This window comes from Solea solea, chromosome 9 (genome assembly GCF_958295425.1).
Source record: "Solea solea chromosome 9, fSolSol10.1, whole genome shotgun sequence".
Classification (NCBI taxonomy): Eukaryota; Metazoa; Chordata; class Actinopteri; order Pleuronectiformes; family Soleidae; genus Solea; species Solea solea.
Genome location: NC_081142.1, coordinates 24,424,025 through 24,444,585, shown reverse-complemented (window position 1 = coordinate 24,444,585; position 20,561 = coordinate 24,424,025). Strand labels below are relative to the sequence as shown.

Here is a 20,561-nt window from a genome sequence, read left to right as displayed (position 1 = left end):
CTTCTTTCCAGACGATTTGTTTTTTGCTAATCTGCTCTACTATAACTCTTCTACAGAAGAGGATTAGGGCCACAGGAAAAAATTATTTGAGTTCTGACCTCTTAAACTCAGAATTCTGACTTTATTCTCAGAATTGTGAGTTTAAAGTCTGAGTTTAAACTCAGAATTATGAGAATAAACTAGAGTTTATTCTCAGAATTCTTAGTTTGATTTCAGAATTCAGTACGTTTTATTCTTTTTTACTTTCTTTCAAAAAGGTTTTTTACATGTAGCACTAACACTCTTCCGTAAACTTGAGTTAAAAATGAATATAAATGAATCAAAATAAAAGCAGTCGTTGAAGAGTCTCCTCCTCCACTGCTGCTGCCGCGCCCTCTGGTGGAGGAGTGCGCAGGTGCAGCAGTGAGTCCAGCAGTGGTTTCCTATCGAAGTTGAGGAGTTCGTGGACAAACAGGAAGAGAAGGAAGTAAAGAAGAGGAGGAAGTGAAGAACTCGGTGTTCTCCTCCTCCTCCACCTCCTCCGCCCATGACCAGGAAAAAACTGCAAACATTCCTGTGAACGACGGCCGACACTAACCCGTCTTTCCCGGCTCTGCAGAGGAATCACTGCCCGGCTTTATGGTTCGTTAGGCCGCGGAGAGACCGCACACGTTTCCCCTGAAAAACCTCCAGCACCAGGAGCAGCAGTAGCAGCAGCAGGGGGTGAGTAAGGGCACAGCGGCCGACTTTCGGCGTCTCTTTCCAGGTGAAAAGTTCCCGCAGCCCCACGGTGTTCGAGTCGGAGCCGGAGATAAAAGTCGCATAAAGTCCGTGTGAAGTGAGATTATTAACAAAAACTAAGAGACGCTCGGATTTTTTAAGTACGACTTGAACTCTGGTTAACATTTAAACTTATTTTCCTGGCTCTCGGGCCCGGGCTGCGTCTAATCTCTGGCCCGGGCTGTGGCTAATCCCAGGCCGCAGGATTCAGACTTTACTGCGGTTTCACTTCTTAATCCGCTCCTCCACACTTAATCTGTCCGATAATTCATTTGCTCTTATCATAAATCGTTGTCTTTTTAAAGAGATAAAGTCACTTACTGTAGTGACGTGTCTGTGATGAGTTGTGTGATAATCTCAGTGGGATTATGTGTCAAAAAAAAACTTTACACGAATCATCTTTTCCATTAAAGTGCATCGTAAATTTTCATCTGAAGTTTCAAAATGTAAGTGATATTTCAAGATAATTGATATAAAGTTAACGGATTAGGGTCAGTGACGTTTGTGAGGAGTTGTTTGATAATCTCAGTGGGATTATAGCCTGAAAGACGACTTTGTTTTCCATGTAATTGGCTGCATATTTTGACAGAAATTTTTTAAATATATAAATGTTAAAATAGTGATGTGTTTGTGGTCATCTCAGTGGGATTATATAAAAAAAAATAGATAATCCCACTTGTGCACTCTTTTGGATTTCCATTGAAATATATGGTGCATGTTAACTAAAGTTTAGAAAAAGTTATAACTGTTATACATTATTTAAAAATGATTGAGATAAAGTTAAATTAACTATGTTAGTGACATGTTTATGAAGTGTGTGATAATCTCAGTGTGGTTATAGAGACACTACTTTGTTTTTGTTTTAATTTAAGGTTTTTAAAGACAAAGTTTAGTAACAGTGTTGTCACTTGTTTGTGAAATGTGTGATAATCTCAGTGGGATTATAGTTTAAGAATAGTCAGAATCTTTTTAATTTAAAGTTTCCATTAAAATATGTTTTAACCAACATTTAAACGATTGTGTTAGTTTTGTGAAGGTTTTTTTTTTATCAGTTGTTTTTTTTCCATGGATAAAAATACAGTAATTTAGTAACGATGTGTTTATAAAGAGGTGTTTGATAATCTGGAATAATCTTTAATCTATATGACCATGTTCATGTTTGTTATTAGTTTTTGTTTGTGTTAATAATGGATCGTTGCTGTTTTTGTGGAACTGTAGCAGATTGACTGATTTTGTGAAATGGTTGTGATAATGATTGTTATTGGATTATTGCTCAGTCCTAACGTAGGATTAAGTGTCACAGACATTTGGAAACATGTCATTTAGCTGTTGGTGTAATAAGCGTTAGCTCAAAGGGAAGGAAGGAAGGGAGGGAGTAGAGAGATGACGTTTGGAGATAGTGCAGATGAAACCTCACAGGGTTTCATTTGATCATCAAAGTATTTTTTTCAGTTGATGGTCAGATTAAAGCTCTTGTACATATGAGGACATGAGAACATGACAACCTGACATGAACATGACAACCTGACATTAACATGATAACATGAAAACATGAAAACATAACAACCTGACGTGAACATGACAACCTGACATGAACATGTGAACATGACAACCTGATGTGAACATGACAACCTGATGTGAACATGACAACATGAGGACATGACAACCTCACATGAACATGTGAACATGACAACCTGATGTGAACATGATAACATGAGGACATAACATGAGAACATGACAACCTGAGATGAACTTGTGAACATGACAACATGAGGACATAACAACATGAGAACATGAACATGTGAACATGACAACATGAGGACATAACAACATGAGAACATGTGAACATGACAACATGAGGACATAAGACCATGAAGACATGAACATGAGGACATGAGAACATAACGACATGAGACCACGAGAGCATGAGAACATAACATGTGAACATAACGACATGAAGACATGAACATGAGGACATGAGACCACGAGAACATAACAACATGAGGACATGAACATGACGACATGAGACCATGAGAACATAACAACATGAGGACATGAGACCACAAGAACATAACAACATGAGAACATGACAACATGAGACCACGAGAGCATGAGAACATGAACATAAGAACACGACAACACGACAACACGAGGACATGAGACCATGACAACATGTGAACATGAGACTATTGGCATATTTCCACCGGCTCTACTCGCCTCGGCAGTTGTTGGAGATTAACCCACGTTTTTTGGATGTGTTGGTTTTCACTGCTGTGTTTTCTGTGCAATGACAATAAAAGGAAGTCTAAGTCTTAAGTGATCTACAGTTCGGTGCTGTTCGGCTTGATTTGTGTGTGGGACGTCTCTTCCTGTGACGGGACTCTGGCCAGTCAGGGGCCGGCAGTCTGACCAATCATCGCATAGTACCTACTTGGCACGCTTGGAACCACGAAGGTACTAAAAATAGTACCTGGTACCAGGTACTATGCAAGTGGACACGCTACTTAAACCGTGGCGTGGGGTGGCGAGGCGAGTAGAGCTGGTGGAAATGCGCCATATGAGAACACTCATATTCTCTCGGTTTGTACGAGCGGCCATGTTGGCAGGCAACGATGCAGCAACAATGAACAGAAGTCAGAGTTAGGATGGAAGAGTGGGTGGTTTACAGACTTCAATAGTCCTCATTTGTAGTGCATGTAGGGGGCGTGATTGAGGAATAACATTGATATTAAATCTGATTGTTTTAGCCAAATAGTTTGATACTCTGTTATTTAACAACTATATCTAAGTCCACACCCCAAATATGTTTGTTTATTCCCACTAATTCCCATGGCAAGTTTACATTTTTTGACCTTTTGCAGCTGTAGTTGTGAAGCATCAGTGTTATGAAGAGGAAGAGTCTTATGTCTTCTATAGTTGATGTGGCATGCTTAAAGATTTATACAGCAGTGATACGTGTTCACTGAGGTGTGAAATCCTGTTTCCTCTGCACAAAACTCATGAAAAAAAACATTTAGTTTTTTTCATGAGTTGACAGTGCTGTCTCTACATACACCAGACTGTTAAATATTGACATTTTAGATGTTTCCTTTGCTAAATGTTGGAGTTTAACGCATGTTTTCAGGATTTTTAAGTCTTTTTAACTGATCTACAGTTGGACATTGTTGGCTTTTATTCTTGTGTCGGACGTCCCACTCATGACTCTTCAGTGACACTCTCACCAATCAGTGACCGGCAGTCTGATGATGTCACGCTTTAGTATTGGCTCAGCTGAACCTCGTCAGAGCAGGAACTAAAACACCAGCAGGCACCAGGTTTTATCACTGATGAAGAAGAAAACAAACTGCAGAATCAAATCGAGCCGGCACTGTGATGGAAAAGGGACATTTGTCGTTAAACGTGTGGTTTTATGTCAGAGTTTACATTAATATTAACATTAATATTGTGTACAAACACTTTGGTTCCCACTAAACTCTTTAAGTCTGTGAGTCTTTTAATTGTCTGCAATTATTGTTAAACGTTCTCTTTGAAGAAGAGATATTTTTACAATTTTACGTCTTTGTTTCTGCGATCAGATTAAAATATGTGACTTCCTCTCTCTGTCTTTAAGAAACAAAGTCACAACTGTATGTTATAACTTCACTCTTGGCTTGTTTCCCTTTTCTGTCAGAGTTGTGTAAATGTGGTCAGTCAGCAGAGATGACCAAGTTCACACATTCAAGATCAAAACTCCAGTTTAGTCACGGTTACAGTTTCAGTTTTATTCACAGGTTTACAGCACGTGTGTGTGTGTGTTTATTTTGTGTCTGCAGTCAAGGTGAGAAACAGATTAATCTGTCGTTTTCTCAGAAGAGAAAAGTAACAGTTGAGTTTGATGATGAAATTCTGTTGACGGTTAACAGTTACACAAATAACTGTAATAACCACAGTTACACAGACCATAGTTCTACAATTAAGAGTCTATAAAAATATTATTACTACAACTAAGTTTGTAAAACACGTACATAATTAGAAGGTTATTCATCGCTTTGTGTTCAGGGTTTTTTCTTTGTTCTTAATTATGACACAATGATGAGGCCCCGCCCCCTTAATCTTACTCAGCCAAAAGACTGTTGACACAAGAACCACGTTGTTACCTGCTAACGGCTGAGTTTGCTCTAAAACGTGACTTATGTTGATGAAAGATCAAAGAAAGAACATCATGACAAATGTAATTGAACTCTTTTACGTGGCGTAGACTTTCACTTGTGTTGTTCGTGATGATATTCAGTTGTTTTAATGATATGATGATGATGATGAAGTCGTGTTTTGTTGTAGTTAAAGGAGATTTTTCTCATGCTAACAAGGATCATCTTGTCTATTTTGATTGGAATTCTTCTGATGCATCTGAACCAGAACTGGTTCTCCTGCAATGAGATTCATGTTATTATGCAAAGTTAAAATTACGACATTATATGCTACAGTTTCTGAACAGAGGATACTTGATATTTACACCTCATTTTATTTACATAGCAGTTTTATAATCATCAATCATCATAAAAATAAGAACATGTTTTTATGGTAAAATAAAAACAGAAGGTATTTGTTTCTTGGTGATTTTATTTCAAACAAACAATGAGAATGGGAAATGAAATGAAAATAGTAATGAAATGTTTAGTTGTTATAATGATGCTGATGATAGCGCAGTGTTGGTTTTAGACTTCACAAGTGTTAGCATAGACATTTCTCACATGTGAACATGTCCGTGTGAATGAGGTTTAGATTATCCGTGTGAACGAGGTTTAGATTGTCTGTGTAAAAGAGGTTTAGATTATCCATGTGACCGAGGCGAACGAGGTTTAGAAATGTAAACGTGACGAGGTTTAGGTTGTCTGTGTGAATGAGGTTTAGGTTGTCTGTGTGAATGAGGTTTAGGTTGTCTGTGTGAATGAGGTTTAGGTTGTCTGTGTGAACGAGGTTTAGGTTGTCCGTGTGAACGAGGTTTAGAGTGTCCACGTGAACGAGGTTTAGAGTGTCCACGTGAACCCGTGCAAACGAGGTTTAGAGTGTCCACGTGAACGAGGTTTAGAGTGTCCACGTGAACGAGGTTTAGAGTGTCCACGTGAACCTGTGCAAACGAGGTTTAGATTGTCCGAGCGAACGAGGTTTAGGGTGTCCGCGCGAACGAGGTTTAGGGTGTGAACGAGGTTTAGGGTGTCCGCGTGATCGAGGTTTAGGGTGTCCGTGTGAACGAGGTTTAGGGTGTCCGCGTGAACGAGGTGTAGGTTGTCCGCGTCAACGAGGTTTAGGTTGTCCGCGTGAGCGAGGTTTGGTTGTCCGCGTGAACAAGGTTTAGATTGTCCGCGTGAACCCGTGCGAACGAGGTTTAGATCGTCCGTGCGAACGAGGTTTAGATCGTCCGTGCGAACGAGGTTTAGAGTGTCCACGTGAACGAGGTTTAGAGTGTCCACGTGAACCCGTGCAAACGAGGTTTAGAGTGTCCACGTGAACGAGGTTTAGAGTGTCCACGTGAACGAGGTTTAGAGTGTCCACGTGAACCTGTGCAAACGAGGTTTAGATTGTCCGCGCCAACGAGGTTTAGGGTGTCCGCGCGAACGAGGTTTAGGGTGTGAACGAGGTTTAGGGTGTCCGCGTGAACGAGGTTTAGGTTGTCCGCGTGAACGAGGTTTAGGTTGTCCGCGTAAGCGAGGTTTAGGTTGTCCGCGTGAACAAGGTTTAGATTGTCCGCGTGAACCCGTGCGAACGAGGTTTAGATCGTCCGTGCGAACGAGGTTTAGATCGTCCGTGCGAACGAGGTTTAGATTGTCTGTGCAAACGAGGTGAATGAGGTTTATTTATGTTTTATTTAGTTGTTTTTGTGAAGTTTAGTGAAAACAAACGTGACAGTGATGCAAAAATCCCTGCGATCATGGTGTGATAATTGTGTATAACCTTATATAAAGTTTATATAACATCAGCAGCTGTGTTATGGTAGTTAATCTGGTTACAGTGGGATTACAGCAGGATTAGCAGCAGGAGTCAGATTAAATGAACAGTGAGCAGACGTTTGACCTCGTCTCTGAACAGGAAGTGAAGCTGAAGCTAACTTCAGAGTTCTTCCTTTTTCTTATTTATAGAAAATGTTTTTGTCAAACAGCAGAAAATAAAAACAACTTTTCTTTACAGTAAATGAAGTTATCTGTTTTTATCTCTGAGTGAAAGTTTTCTAAGAACAGTAACAAGACTTTTAAAACACAGAAGTGACACACACTTCTGTGTTTTAAAAGTCTGTGTGTGTGTGTTCAGTTTCTTTTACAGCTGCTTCTTCCTCCATGTTGGACCGCTGTGTCACATGACCTCAACATCTGTTAGTAGTACTTCCCTGTTCTGTTGTCATGGAGACGAGTCTGTGGTCTGTGCTGACTGTTCGGACAGCTTCAGTCATGTTTCCTTTTTTATCTTCTGAAACTCTGATGTCTCTATGATTGTAAAAAGACAGGATTATCCAAACAAAACGATATTGTTCCACTAATCCAGATTATTTGTCTCCTGTCCTTGTGTCTCCAGCATCATGGCGTCCACTGTGACTTTAGAGGACGCTCTGTCCAATGTGGACCTGCTGGAGGAGTTGCCACTGCCTGACCAGCAGCCGTGCATCGAGCCGCTCCCCTCCTCTGTCATGTACCAGGTACCATGTTACACTCACTCACACTATGGTTAGATTCACTTCATCTGGTGGTGCCCAAACACTGGTTGAGGGACCAACGCATGGGTCGTGGCAGAATTTTTTTGGGGTCCTTAAACAAATTATTATTTTTTCCAACATTTTAGTCGAGATTTAACATGTAAATGTGTAAAATTAAGTATTTCTTTACCTTTAATCTCTTAATATTTATTAATTTTACAGATTAGATTTGATGGATTAGATCCTTCATTTCAAACATTAAAATACATATATAAAACATGTTTGCATTTCTACGGAAGAGCATTAGTGCAACATGTAAAAAAAAAAAAGGAAAAAAAAACTGAACATGAATTCGGAGATTAAAGTCAGAATTCTGAGAAAAATCACAACTTTTATCTCAGAATTCTCTTAATTTTTTTCTGACTTTGTCCCTCAGTATTCCGACTTTAACCTCAGAATTCTGACTTTTTCCCTCAGTATTCTAACTTTAATCTCAGAATTCTGACTTTTTCCCTCAGTATTCCGACTTTAACCTCAGAATTCCTACTTTTTCCCCTCAGTATTCCGACTTTAATCTCAGTATTCTCACTTTTTCCCTCAGTATTCCAACTTTAATCTCAGAATTCTGACTTTTTCCCTCAGTATTCCGACTTTAATCTCAGAATTCTCACTTTTTCCCCTCAGTATTCCAACTTTAACCTCAGAATTCTGACTTTTCCTCAGCATTCCAACTTTAACCTCAGAATTCTGACTTTGTCCCTCAGTATTCCGACTTTAACCTCAGAATTCCTACTTTTTCCCTCAGTATTCTCACTTTTTCCCTCAGTATTCCAACTTTAATCTCAGAATTCTCACTTTTTCCCTCAGTATTCCAACTTTAATCTCAGAATTCTCACTTTTTCCCTCAGTATTCTGATTTTAACCTCAGAATTCTCACTTTTTCCCTCAGTATTCCGACTTTAATCTCAGAATTCTCACTTTTTCCCCTCAGTAGTCCAACTTTAACCTCAGAATTCTGACTTTCCCTCAGCATTCCAACTTTAACCTCAGAATTCTGACTTTTACCCTCAGTATTCCAACTTTAATCTCAGAATTCTCACTTTTTCCCTCAGAATTCTCACTTTTTCCTCGGTATTCCGACTTTGAAAATTTCAGATTTCATGCTGTTTTTGTATTTATTTAATTTAAATGTGTCCCTAATCCTCTTCTTTCCATCTGGTCACATGTTTGTAAATCAGTCGACAGAAATCTAAACTTGTATTTTCCTGTTCCACACACACAGTTTCTCACCACTTGTTATTTATATATTTACATTTAGTATTTTAATGTTCTCAGAACGACACAAGAATATTTACTTTAAACTTCAAACACGACCATTTCCATCCCTGCTCTCCCTCATCCTTATATTTATTTAATATTTGTATGTTGTATATTATTTTAAATTGATTCATGTTCAATTCATCTGTTGGACTGTTGCATAATTTAACCCCCGGGATTACAAAGGTTTGAAAATTATATAATCTGTATCAGTTTTGTCGTCATCAGTATGACGTATTTTGTCATGATTTATATAGTTATTTTGGTCGTGATAGTTTTCTGTCTTTAAATAATTAATAAAGTTTGGTGAAACACTGACGGTGACCTCGCTATAATCCACATGTTTGTCATTATGTGTGTATTTGTATCCTCTCCTGTCGTCTCTCAGCCAAACTTCAACACAAACTTTGAGGACAGAAACGCCTTTGTCACCGGCATCGCCCGCTACATCGAGCAGGCCACTGTCCACTCCAGCATGGTGCGTTCAGATTATTCACTCTCACTTTATTATTTTAACAAACACAGCACTGCCATCGTCATTCATGTTGTGAATATTATGAAATATCTTCACATTAACATTATTCTGTTTGTTGATCTGTGTTTATATATAAGTGTATTCAAATGATTAAAGTCCTGAGTCGTGGTTTTCACCACGCTGAGGTTTGTCTGGTGGAAAAAAAACCTTCCTGACGCAGCAGAACGTTCAGTTTTGTGTGAGCGAGCCGAACTCAGTGTTTAATGAGTGAGTGAACTCATTAATGTTTTGTTCACTTTGTTGTCTGCTTTCACTGCACTGGAACTGTTTCCTGTCAAACAACCGGAACAAACCGAGGCAGTGATGCGTTCATGCTTCACATCTCATCTTCTCTTTCTTTTAAAGGAAATGATAACAAAAGACATGTGTAATAAAGGTCTTATGATGTCTTTAAGAACACGTTCACGTCTTTATCTCACTGTTAAACAGACTTTTACAACAAGAAACTAAAGTTGGCACGGCGCTCGCTCTCCCACACAAAATCAGTGATTTTAACATCACACACACAGGAGTTGTTGATCCACTGCTGCCTCCATCACTAAGGTCTTATGTCATATTCGACATTTGAAATATTTCATTTAGACTGAACTCAGTGACACAAAGTGACCACACGAGGCAGCAGAGGACCTGCAGCTCCTGTTAGGGATGTCCCGATCCGATATTGATATCGGATATTGGTCCTATATCAGCCAAAAAAAAAAAAATTTAGGCAAAAATTTTAGAGTTCCTCTAAAATCTCTGATATAAGCGCTCCGAACCAACAGTCCATTCTGCTCCAGCACTTCTATCCAGCAGCGCCCATTGTGATCACGTAGGCTCTGTGTGTTGGATGCATGTAGAGCCCACGTGATCACAACAACAGCGTTTGTGTGCTACTGCTATTTCAGAGGCTACGAAGCCGCACAGACAGCGCGAGTTAGCCATTAGCACCATGCTAGCTCATCCTGAGGCGAGCTGCTAAAACAACATTATTTCATCAACCAGCACCACCTGTCGACTTTCAACAGCCTCCGTTTGTTAATTATACCCCAAAAATCAGCCATGTCAAGAGCTTTGTGGGTTTTAAATGTGTCGTGAAGGATTTAGTGACGTCTAGTGGTGAAGTTAGATTTGTGTAGATCCAGTGTTTGGATTGTCGTTTCACGGCCACTGTACAAACATGCTCTGTTAAACTTCATTGAACTCTCTCCTTTAAACAGAATGAGATGTTGGAGGAGGGGCAGGAGTACGCCATCATGCTGTACACCTGGAGGAGCTGCTCACGTGCAATACCACAGGTAACCACTAGTATCTGTTTACACCACAGTCAGCAGGTTTATGTAGGTATTTCATTTTAAACCCATTAAAAAGGTGAATGAATCCATTCCAGGCTTCCCACAGGTCCTTGAAATCCTTGAAAGTTTGAGAATTTGAAAAAAATAATCTATTTTTGAAAATGTCCCTAAATAGACATTCAAAGTCCTTGAATTTGTTTTGCAGTAAAGAAGTGAAGTAGATAATAGGTAAATGTCTCCCTTGTTTGTTACGACGCAATCCAGTCAATTTGGAAAAAGCTTTGAAATTGTGTGATTTTTCCCTTTTATGACCTTTGGCCTTTGGTGTCAAAGTGTTAATAAAGTGTAATTACAAATAATCCGTCATTCATCGTCGTCCTCATCGCGTCAGATAATGTCACAGTGAAAATACTCTGTGTGTTTCAGGTGAAATGTAACGAACAGCCCAACAGAGTGGAGATCTACGAGAAGACGGTGGAGGTTCTGGAGCCTGAAGTCACCAAACTCATGAACTTCATGTACTTCCAGGTAAATAGATCAGCTGTCTGACTCTGTAATGCTGGGAGCGTCCATGTTGTCCCAGCACCTTCACCTCCGTCTGTCCCTCCGTCTGTCCTGCAGCGCACAGCCATCGACCGTTTCTGCGGCGAGGTCCGTCGCCTGTGTCACACCGAGCGCAGGAAGGACTTTGTGTCAGAGGCGTATCTGATGACGCTCGGGAAGTTCATCAACATGTTTGCTGTGCTGGACGAGCTGAAGAACATGAAGTGCAGCGTCAAGAACGATCACTCCGCCTACAAACGGTACGTCATCGCCCCGCCAATCTTCTGATTTAGATTCTGTCACACAACACTTACACATGTTCAAGGCTGATTTTTGATGTTAATGACAGCACTGATCCGCTTTGTTCTTAGAAACTTGTGAATCACTAAAATTTAGTCTTTTGAGCCATTAGTTCATTTTACAAAGTAAAGTTTCTTGATTTTGACCTGTTTATTTACAGTAAATAATCTCTAGATTCTCATGTGTCTAGGTCATAATTCTTCCGTTTCACCTCTCTTCACTGCCAGCTGTAGAACATTGTAACTGTGAATTAAGCTTGTGTTTGTTGTGAGGTTATAGTTTTTCTCGTGTTTTTCACACAGAGCTGCTCAGTTCCTCAGAAAAATGTCCGAGCCCTCGTCCATCCAGGAGTCTCAGAATCTGTCCATGTTCCTGGCAAACCACAACAAAATCACTCAGGTTTGTCCACGTCATCAACATCAACATCTTCCACATCTTCAACGGTCTTCATAGTCACACTAAACCATGGGTGTCAAACTCTGGCCCGCGGGCCAAATTTGGCCCGCCATGTAATTTCATTTGGCCCTTGAGGCGATATCAAATTAACATTAGAGCTGGCCCGCCGGTACGATTTATTCATTGTTATTTTATTTTCAAATTTATTAGCATGTGGAAAAAGTTAATGTTGATATTTACCTCAGAAGGCTGCAAATAGAAAAGAGGCATTCAATTTTTTTATCTAAATTTTATTTAATATGCCATTGATGTTTTTTCGTTTGTTTTTTGAAAGTTGATTTTGCACTATTAAGTTATATAAGCGTTGCTTGTTCCATGTTCAGTGTTAAAACAAATCAGTGTAGCAAACTGAGCAATAATTAACGTTTTATTCATGCACTTTCTCTTGCTACTTCAAGGCTTGAATGTTTGATTCATTCATTATTGTTATTTTATTTTCAAATTTATTATTAGCCTGTGGAAAAAGTTTATTTTGATATTTACCTCAGAAGGCTGCAAATAGAAAAGAGGCATTCAATTTTTATCCATCCATTATCTACCGCTTATCCTGTATTTAGGGTGCATTCAATTTTTATTTAAATTTTATTTGATATGCCATTGATATTTTCTAATTATTATTATTATTTGAAACTCGATTTTGCATGTCACTATAAAGTTATATAAGCCTTGCTTGTTCAATATTCAATGCAAAACTTGTTTGGGTCCCTATTAAAAGGTTAATTTGTTCAACCTTGGCCCGCGGCTTTGTTCAGTTTTAAATTTTGGCCCACTCTGTATTTGAGTTTGACACCCCTGCACTAAACTATAAAACTAAACAATAAACTAAGATTAAATAGTTCTGAAAACTTGTAAATATTCAAAGACAAATACAAAGTACTCCTGTGCATGTTCTGCATAACATCACACACACAGTCTTAATCTTAATCTTATTATTAAACAAATGATTAACTCCAGGTTCTGTCCAGGATTTTACAAAAATCACACAAAAACATTTTCCCAGTGTGTTCCAGATTTTTTTACATACCATATATTCTGTGTTCCATATTATTTTATATACCGTGTATTCAGTGTTCCAGATTATTTTATATACCATATATTCTGTGTTTCAGATTATTTTATATACCCTATATTCTGTGTTCCAGATTATTTTATATACCATATATTCTGTGTTCCAGATTATTTTATGTACCATATATTCCGTGTTCCAGATTATTTTATACAGTATACCGTATATTCTGTGGTTTCCAGATTATTTTATATACCGTATCTTCTTTGTTCCAGATTATTTTATATACCGTATATTCTGTGTTCCAGATTATGTTATATACCGTTTATTGGGTGTTGCAGATTATTTTATATACCGTTTATTCTGTGCGTTCCAGATTATTTTACATACTGTATATTATGTGTGTTCCAGATTATTTTATTTGCCGTATATTCTTTGTTCCAGGTTATTCTATATGCTGTATATTCTGTGTTCCAGATTATTTTATATGCCGTATATTCTGTGTTCCAGATTATTTTATATGCCATACATTCTGTGTTCCAGATTATTTTATATGCTATATATTCTGTGGGTTCCAGATTATTTTATAAACTGTATATTCTTTGTGTTCAGTCTCTGCAGCAGCAGCTTGAAGTCATTAACGGATACGAGGAGCTTTTAGCCGACATCGTTAACCTGTGCATCGATTACTACGAGAACAAGATGTACCTGACGCCCACTGAGAAACACATGCTGCTCAAAGTGAGTCCTGCAGGGGGCGCTGTCACTGCAGCTGGATGTCCTTCATTTGTTTGTGTATTAAAATAACATGCATGAAAGGAAGTATTAATTATTTTAGCGAGCATCTTAGAAATGATTTCTTTACCAGTTTACAGATGTTTTTAAATCAGTTGCTGTATTGACACATGATTTATATTTAGATATTGGTCATACATATGCACATATACATGTATAGTTCTTCAGTGTGTCAGTCCCTGTTGTTGTTGTTGTTGTTGTTCAGGTGATGGGTTTTGGTTTGTATCTCATGGACGGAAACAGCAGCAACATTTACAAACTCGACGCCAAGAAGAGAATCAATCTGAGCAAGATCGACAAGTTTTTCAAGGTATGAGCGTAAATGAAGGTGAACTTGAACGTGAACGTGATAAACAGAGTGTAGAGATGTATTTTTCTATTTGTTGTGAATTTATGTTCTGACCTTTGACCCTCAGTGGGAGACATTTTCATTAATGTGTGTGTGTGTGTGTGTGTGCGTGCGTCTCACAGCAACTGCAGGTGGTTCCTCTGTTTGGTGACATGCAGATCGAGCTGTCGCGTTACATCAAGACCAGTGCTCACTTTGAAGAGAACAAATCCAGGTCACACATAAATATACACATCTATGTTTATTCATGAAGATAATAATAACGTGCTGTGTCATAGCAAGCCTTTATTTTATTGATTTATTTATTTTATCTGCTATGGAGTCTTGTGTGAGTCTTTCATAAAGTTTTAGCTGAAAATGTTTTCACTTTACTCTCACAGAGGAGCAAAGAAACTGAAATTAATTCACATTTTACAAGCTAAACTCAAATGACTGAGTCATCCGTTATCTCCCACACTAAAGCCCATAGAGAAAATCAGTGGTTTTAACACCACAGCACACAGGAGTTGTTGATCCACTGCTGCCTCCATCACTAAGTTCAAATGTCTTATTTTAGTGAATTCAGCCTTTGAAATATTTAATTCAGACATAACTTAGTAACACAAAGTGACCACACGAGGCAGCAGTAGCCCAGCAGCTCCTGTGTCGCCGCCAGCTAAAATCACTGATTTTCTCTCTGGACTTTGGTGTGGGAGAGTGAGTGGTTTACAAACTTCAGTTTCCTGTTTCCAGTTTACTTTATACCACCACAATGTTTCCTCTCTGTTCACCTGTAAACTCCGTCCTCTCTGTGTGTCTGTCCTCTCTGTCCTCAGGTGGACGTGCACGTCCATATCCAGCAGTCCTCAGTACAACATCTGTGAGCAGATGCTTCAGATCCGTGATGACCACATGCGCTTCATCTCAGAGCTGGCTCGCTACAGCAACAGTGAGGTTAGTGTGAAGCCCCACCATGACTCAGCAACAGTGAGGTTAGTGTGAAGCTCCACCATGACTCAGCAACAGTGAGGTTAGTGTGAAGCCCCACCATGGCTCAGCAGCAGTGAGGTTAGTGTGAAGCTCCACCATGACTCAGCAACAGTGAGGGTAGTGTGAAGCTCCACCATGACTCAGCAACAGTGAGGTTAGTGTGAAGCTCCACCATGACTCAGCAGCAGTGAGGTTAGTGTGAAGCTCCACCATGACTCAGCAACAGTGAGGTTAGTGTGAAGCTCCACCATGACTCAGCAGCAGTGAGGTTAGTGTGAAGCTCCACCATGACTCAGCAGCAGTGAGGTTAGTGTGAAGCTCCACCATGACTCAGCAGCAGTGAGGTTAGTGTGAAGCTCCACCATGACTCAGCAACAGTGAGGTTAGTGTGAAGCCCCACCATGACTCAGCAACAGTGAGGTTAGTGTGAAGCCCCACCATGACTCAGCAACAGTGAGGTTAGTGTGAAGCTCCACCATGACTCAGCAACAGTGAGGTTAGTGTGAAGCCCCACCATGACTCAGCAGCAGTGAGGTTAGTGTGAAGCTCCACCATGACTCAGCAACAGTGAGGTTAGTGTGAAGCTCCACCATGACTCAGCAGCAGTGAGGTTAGTGTGAAGCTCCACCATGACTCAGCAACAGTGAGGTTAGTGTGAAGCTCCACCATGACTCAGCAACAGTGAGGTTAGTGTGAAGCTCCACCATGACTCAGCAGCAGTGAGGTAAGTGTGAAGCCCCACCATGACTCAGCAACAGTGAGGTTAGTGTGAAGCCCCACCATGACTCAGCAGCAGTGAGGTTAGTGTGAAGCTCCACCATGACTCAGCAACAGTGAGGTTAGTGTCAAATCCACCATGACTCAGCAGAACTGGACAAACCTGCTCATCACAGTGTTGTCACTTTGTCTGTTAGATTAAAAAACTGAGAGTTTCATCTCAGTGCGACGGGATTCCTAATTCATGGCAATGTTAATAATTGAAAATGGAGATTTTTTATCGGACAGCATATAGTAGCATGAGCAGAGGGCCACAGGTGGAATTGAACCCGCGTCGCTTCATAATATAACATAAATAATGTAATATTTCCCTGTGTGTGTAGGTGGTGACAGGATCAGGACGTCAGGAGTCTCAGAAGACAGACTCTGAGTACAGGAAGTTGTTTGACTTGGCTCTGCAGGGCATGCAGCTGCTCTCTCAGTGGAGCGCTCACGTCATGGAAGTGGTGAGAAAACACTTATCATTGAGAGAAACACAGAAGTTTTGATGTTGTCACTGCGTGTAAAACGATAAAGTTGTGTTTTTGCTGCAGTATTCCTGGAAACTGGTTCATCCAACAGACAAATATTCCAACAAAGAGTGTCCTGATAACGCTGAGGAGTACGAGAGAGCCACGAGATACAACTACACCAGTGAGGAGAAGTTCGCCCTCGTCGAGGTCAGTTTACACTTTTCACTCTGTCATCACACATCATCATCTCATCACTCATTCTATGAAAAATCACATTTATATATATTTATATCTATCCTTAGTTTTTATTTTTCAGTTTTGGCATTTTTACACTCACTGCAGTTTTTTTTTACATAAAAAAAAAATTAACTACAATTTATTTTCAGTGCCAAAAAAACAGTTGCAATCAAGTGACAAGTCATTTTCACTAAGGATTTCACAGAAACTTACAGAGGTAAAGTCGATGTCTTTCGATGTTTTTCTGTGAATGGTCTTGTCCTCCTCCTCACATCAGGGTCAGAGGTCACTGTGAGGACAAGATAAACATAACAGTTAGCTGTTTAACAACTGATGCAATAGATTTTAACAGGCTAAGCTTTATCAGTTACTGTCTATATTCAGTTAGCTTTTCATTTAGTTAGCTATATCACCATAACATAATACTACACAGTAATATCTTAAGTTAGTGTTACATGGATCTCAGTTCAAGCACATATTACGCTGCAGAAACGTTAACGTAAGTAAACAAACATACAACATGTGAACTTACCTGATGAAATCTCGACACAGCGCTGTCGGTACCAGTTGTAAAGTGTTTATTTGAATGCACACACACACACACACACACACACACACACACAGAGACAGACTGACAGGTGTTGTGTGTGTTGTGTGCAGGTGATGGCGATGATAAAGGGCCTGCAGGTGTTGATGGGTCGTATGGAGAGCGTGTTCAATCACGCCATCCGTCACACCATCTACTCTGCACTGCAGGACTTTGCTCAGGTGACGCTCAGAGATCCTCTCCGTCAGGCCATCAAGAAGAAGAAGAACGTGGTGCAGAGGTAACTCACTGCACAATAATCTGTGATATTCTAGATTATTAAGAGATTCACACAAATAAACCTCTGAACTTCTCTGTTCTCTTTAAACCTTCTAGACTTTACTCTGTCACGTCTCGCGTGAAGAAATCAAATGTATATGTTCATGAAATGTAGGCTTTAATTAACTTATTATAGATCTACACAGTGAAGGAAGGGGAAAACTATATTTTTGTCATGAACTCAAATGACCTGAAAAAGAATGAGCATCCAGTCTGGTCAGGAGAGGGCGGGGCCAGTTAAAATTATACCATAATATATCATTTATTTATTCATGTTTCATATTAACGCAAACCATAAAAAAACAGACAACAATAATTATTTTTAACTCACTGCACTTGTATACATATTTTTTTATGTTTTAGGTTTTTATTTCATCTAAATTCATGTAAATGCACTTCAATAAAAACTCTGCCAAGTCTCACTGCATTTAAAAAGGTGTGGGGTTTAATGTTCATTCTTTATTCTGTTAAGTCTTTATTTGGGTACATTAATATAGAATGTAAACAAAGAAAAATCATTTTACATAATTGTGCCAATACTGTGTGTGTGTGTGTGTGTGTGTGTGTGTGTGTGTCTGTGTGTGTCTGTGTGTGTCTGTGTGTGTGTGTGTCCCTCAGCGTCCTCCAGGCCATCAGGAAGACGGTGTGTGACTGGGAAACGGGCCGCGAGCCTCACAACGACCCAGCTCTGCGCGGAGAGAAAGATCCTAAAGGAGGATTTGACATCACGGTTCCTCGCCGCGCTGTCGGGCCTTCCAGTACTCAGGTCTCACATACACCAGCTTTACTTTGTCTTTTATAATCCACACTGATTTATCATAGCAGATATAATCTGAAAATGCAGATTATTTAAGAAAAAAAAAAAAGAGGAGAACATGGTCGTCAAAATGAATCACATTTTTTTTCACATTTAATTAAAAACAAAAAACAAAAATATTTTTATATAAAAATATAATATTTTGAAACAAATCAAGATTAAAAGAGTAAAAAATGGAGATTAATTGTTTTTCCAGAGCAGAGATGAAGTCTAAAAATATAAACTATGTTTAAAACAACACATTTACTGTGTTTTTATGGTGATTTATACAAACAGAGATTAAATATGCAAATTGCAAGAAGAAATGTACAAAGCTAATAAAGAAGAAATCGTTTTGTGGGTGGAGCTTTGGACACAGGGCCATCAAAAAGGGCGGGGTTATAGGAGTATCAATTAAATATAACTATACATTAAAAAAACCACAAAAACATGATGTTTATCTTAACAACACGGTGCTAATTGTAATAAATGTTCTGTTTTTATTTTGATAATCTTAAAAATCTCCATTAAAACAGACTGAAATCTCTTTATTTTACACTTGAGTGAGAAAACTCTAAAAATATAAAAACCCATATTTATGTCAGAATCATTCTTTTCTCTGATCTACAACACATGAAACATTTTATTTATTCTTTTTATCAGTAATAAAGCATAAAAATAACATTTTATCATTATATGTGTATATTATATGTATATATATATATATATATATATATATATATATATATATATATACACATACTGTATATGTATTTATTGAGTTTGTGTTGTGAAATGAAAACATGTGAGTGATCATGTGTTGACAGCTGTACATGGTGAGGACGATGCTGGAGTCTCTGATCGCTGATAAAAGCGGCTCAAAGAAGACTCTGCGCAGCACTCTGGAAGGTCCCACCATCCTGGACATCGAGAAGTTCCACCGCGAGTCCTTCTTCTACACTCACTTGCTCAACTTCAGCGGTGAGGAGGAAAACATCTGTGACTGTGGCTTCTTCCCTGACGTCATCTTCATCATCATCATCATGTGTTTGAACTCCTCACAGAAACCCTGCAGCAGTGCTGTGATCTGTCCCAGCTCTGGTTCAGAGAGTTCTTCCTGGAGCTCACCATGGGTCGCAGGATCCAGTTCCCCATCGAGATGTCCATGCCCTGGATCCTCACAGACCACATCCTGGAGACCAAGGAGGCTTCTATGATGGAGTAAATATGACGTTCATGTCCACAAACACGTCACAGGCTTTCAAAGTGAGGACATTCAGTCAAAGTGAGGACATTCAGTCAAATTGAGGACATTCAGCCAAATTGAGGACATTCAGCCGAAGTGAGGACATTTAGTCAAGTTTGTTTATTTTTACAGCTTTTTTCTCAAATTAAAATTTTTATTTGATTTTTTTTAGCAGTTTATATTGGGATGAAACAGAACAGAACAGAAACAGACTTTTGTTTTGAAACAGTCACTGGAAGGCGGAGCCTTCAGATTAGATGAGATTATGCAGACTAACAAATTGTTTCTGGTGCAGGTATGTGCTGTATCCTCTGGATTTGTACAACGACAGCGCTCACTATGCTCTGACCAAATTCAAGAAGCAGTTTCTCTACGATGAGATTGAAGCCGAGGTAAATCCTGTCCGTCACAGTTGCCTGTTAATCCTGTGATAATCTCAGAGGTGTAAATAAATGCAACTCATGCACAACAGATTAATAAATCTTGAGTTGTAAGAAAATTGAGGATTATTGAGAGGAATTATTTTACTTGGACTCTGTCTCGTGGACGTTGTCTCGTGGACTCTGTCACGTGGACCGTGTCTCGTGTTCAGATCCACATCATGTGTTAATCTTGTGTTTCTTTGATGTTCAGGTGAACTTGTGCTTCGATCAGTTCGTTTATAAACTGGCTGATCAGATTTTTGCTTACTACAAGATTCTGGCAGGAAGGTAAGACACACATTTATATGTCCTCCACTTCCTGTTTATCTTTAAACCACTCCCTCTCCCACACCATAGAGAAAATCAGTGATTTTAACATCACACACACAGGAGTTGTTGATCCACTGCTGCCTCCATCTCTAAATTCAAATGTCTTATTTTGTCACTTCAGTGTTTGAAATCCTTTGTTCAGATTGACCTCAGTGACACAAAGTGACCACACGAGGCAGCAGAGGACCAGCAGCTCCTGTGTCCCTGTGAGCTAAAGACGTGAACATGTTCTTAGGATATCGTAGACTCAAACTGAAGTAGATCTTATGAACTGTGTCTTTTGTTAAAGTGGATAAAATCAGTTTTTCATCTCTGTATTTCTTTAGTCTTCTGCTGGACAAACGTTTGCGAGCCGACTGTAAGAACCAGGGCGCCAACATTCCCTGGCCCTCCTCCAACCGCTACGAGACACTGCTGAAGCAACGTCACGTGCAGGTGAGTCAGCAGCAGCAGTAACAGTAGTAACAGC

General features: G+C 39.4%; 1 protein-coding gene across 1 annotated transcript in view; it reads left to right on the top strand.

Annotated features, from left to right (window-relative positions):
* Positions 1-438: 438 nt before the first annotated feature.
* cyfip1 (cytoplasmic FMR1 interacting protein 1) overlaps positions 439-20,561 on the top strand; it is a 24,125-nt gene continuing 4,002 nt past the window's right edge. The window contains exons 1-20 of the mRNA XM_058637473.1: positions 439-702; positions 7,306-7,426; positions 9,129-9,218; positions 10,475-10,552; positions 10,976-11,077; positions 11,171-11,352; positions 11,695-11,791; positions 13,467-13,595; positions 13,855-13,959; positions 14,121-14,212; positions 14,814-14,931; positions 16,068-16,190; positions 16,278-16,403; positions 17,094-17,260; positions 17,917-18,064; positions 18,922-19,075; positions 19,159-19,315; positions 19,636-19,732; positions 19,974-20,050; positions 20,419-20,527. Of these exons, the coding sequence (XP_058493456.1) occupies positions 7,310-7,426; positions 9,129-9,218; positions 10,475-10,552; positions 10,976-11,077; positions 11,171-11,352; positions 11,695-11,791; positions 13,467-13,595; positions 13,855-13,959; positions 14,121-14,212; positions 14,814-14,931; positions 16,068-16,190; positions 16,278-16,403; positions 17,094-17,260; positions 17,917-18,064; positions 18,922-19,075; positions 19,159-19,315; positions 19,636-19,732; positions 19,974-20,050; positions 20,419-20,527 (2,268 nt within the window). The 5' untranslated portion in view covers positions 439-702; positions 7,306-7,309. The remainder of the gene's footprint in view (positions 703-7,305; positions 7,427-9,128; positions 9,219-10,474; positions 10,553-10,975; positions 11,078-11,170; positions 11,353-11,694; positions 11,792-13,466; positions 13,596-13,854; positions 13,960-14,120; positions 14,213-14,813; positions 14,932-16,067; positions 16,191-16,277; positions 16,404-17,093; positions 17,261-17,916; positions 18,065-18,921; positions 19,076-19,158; positions 19,316-19,635; positions 19,733-19,973; positions 20,051-20,418; positions 20,528-20,561) is intronic.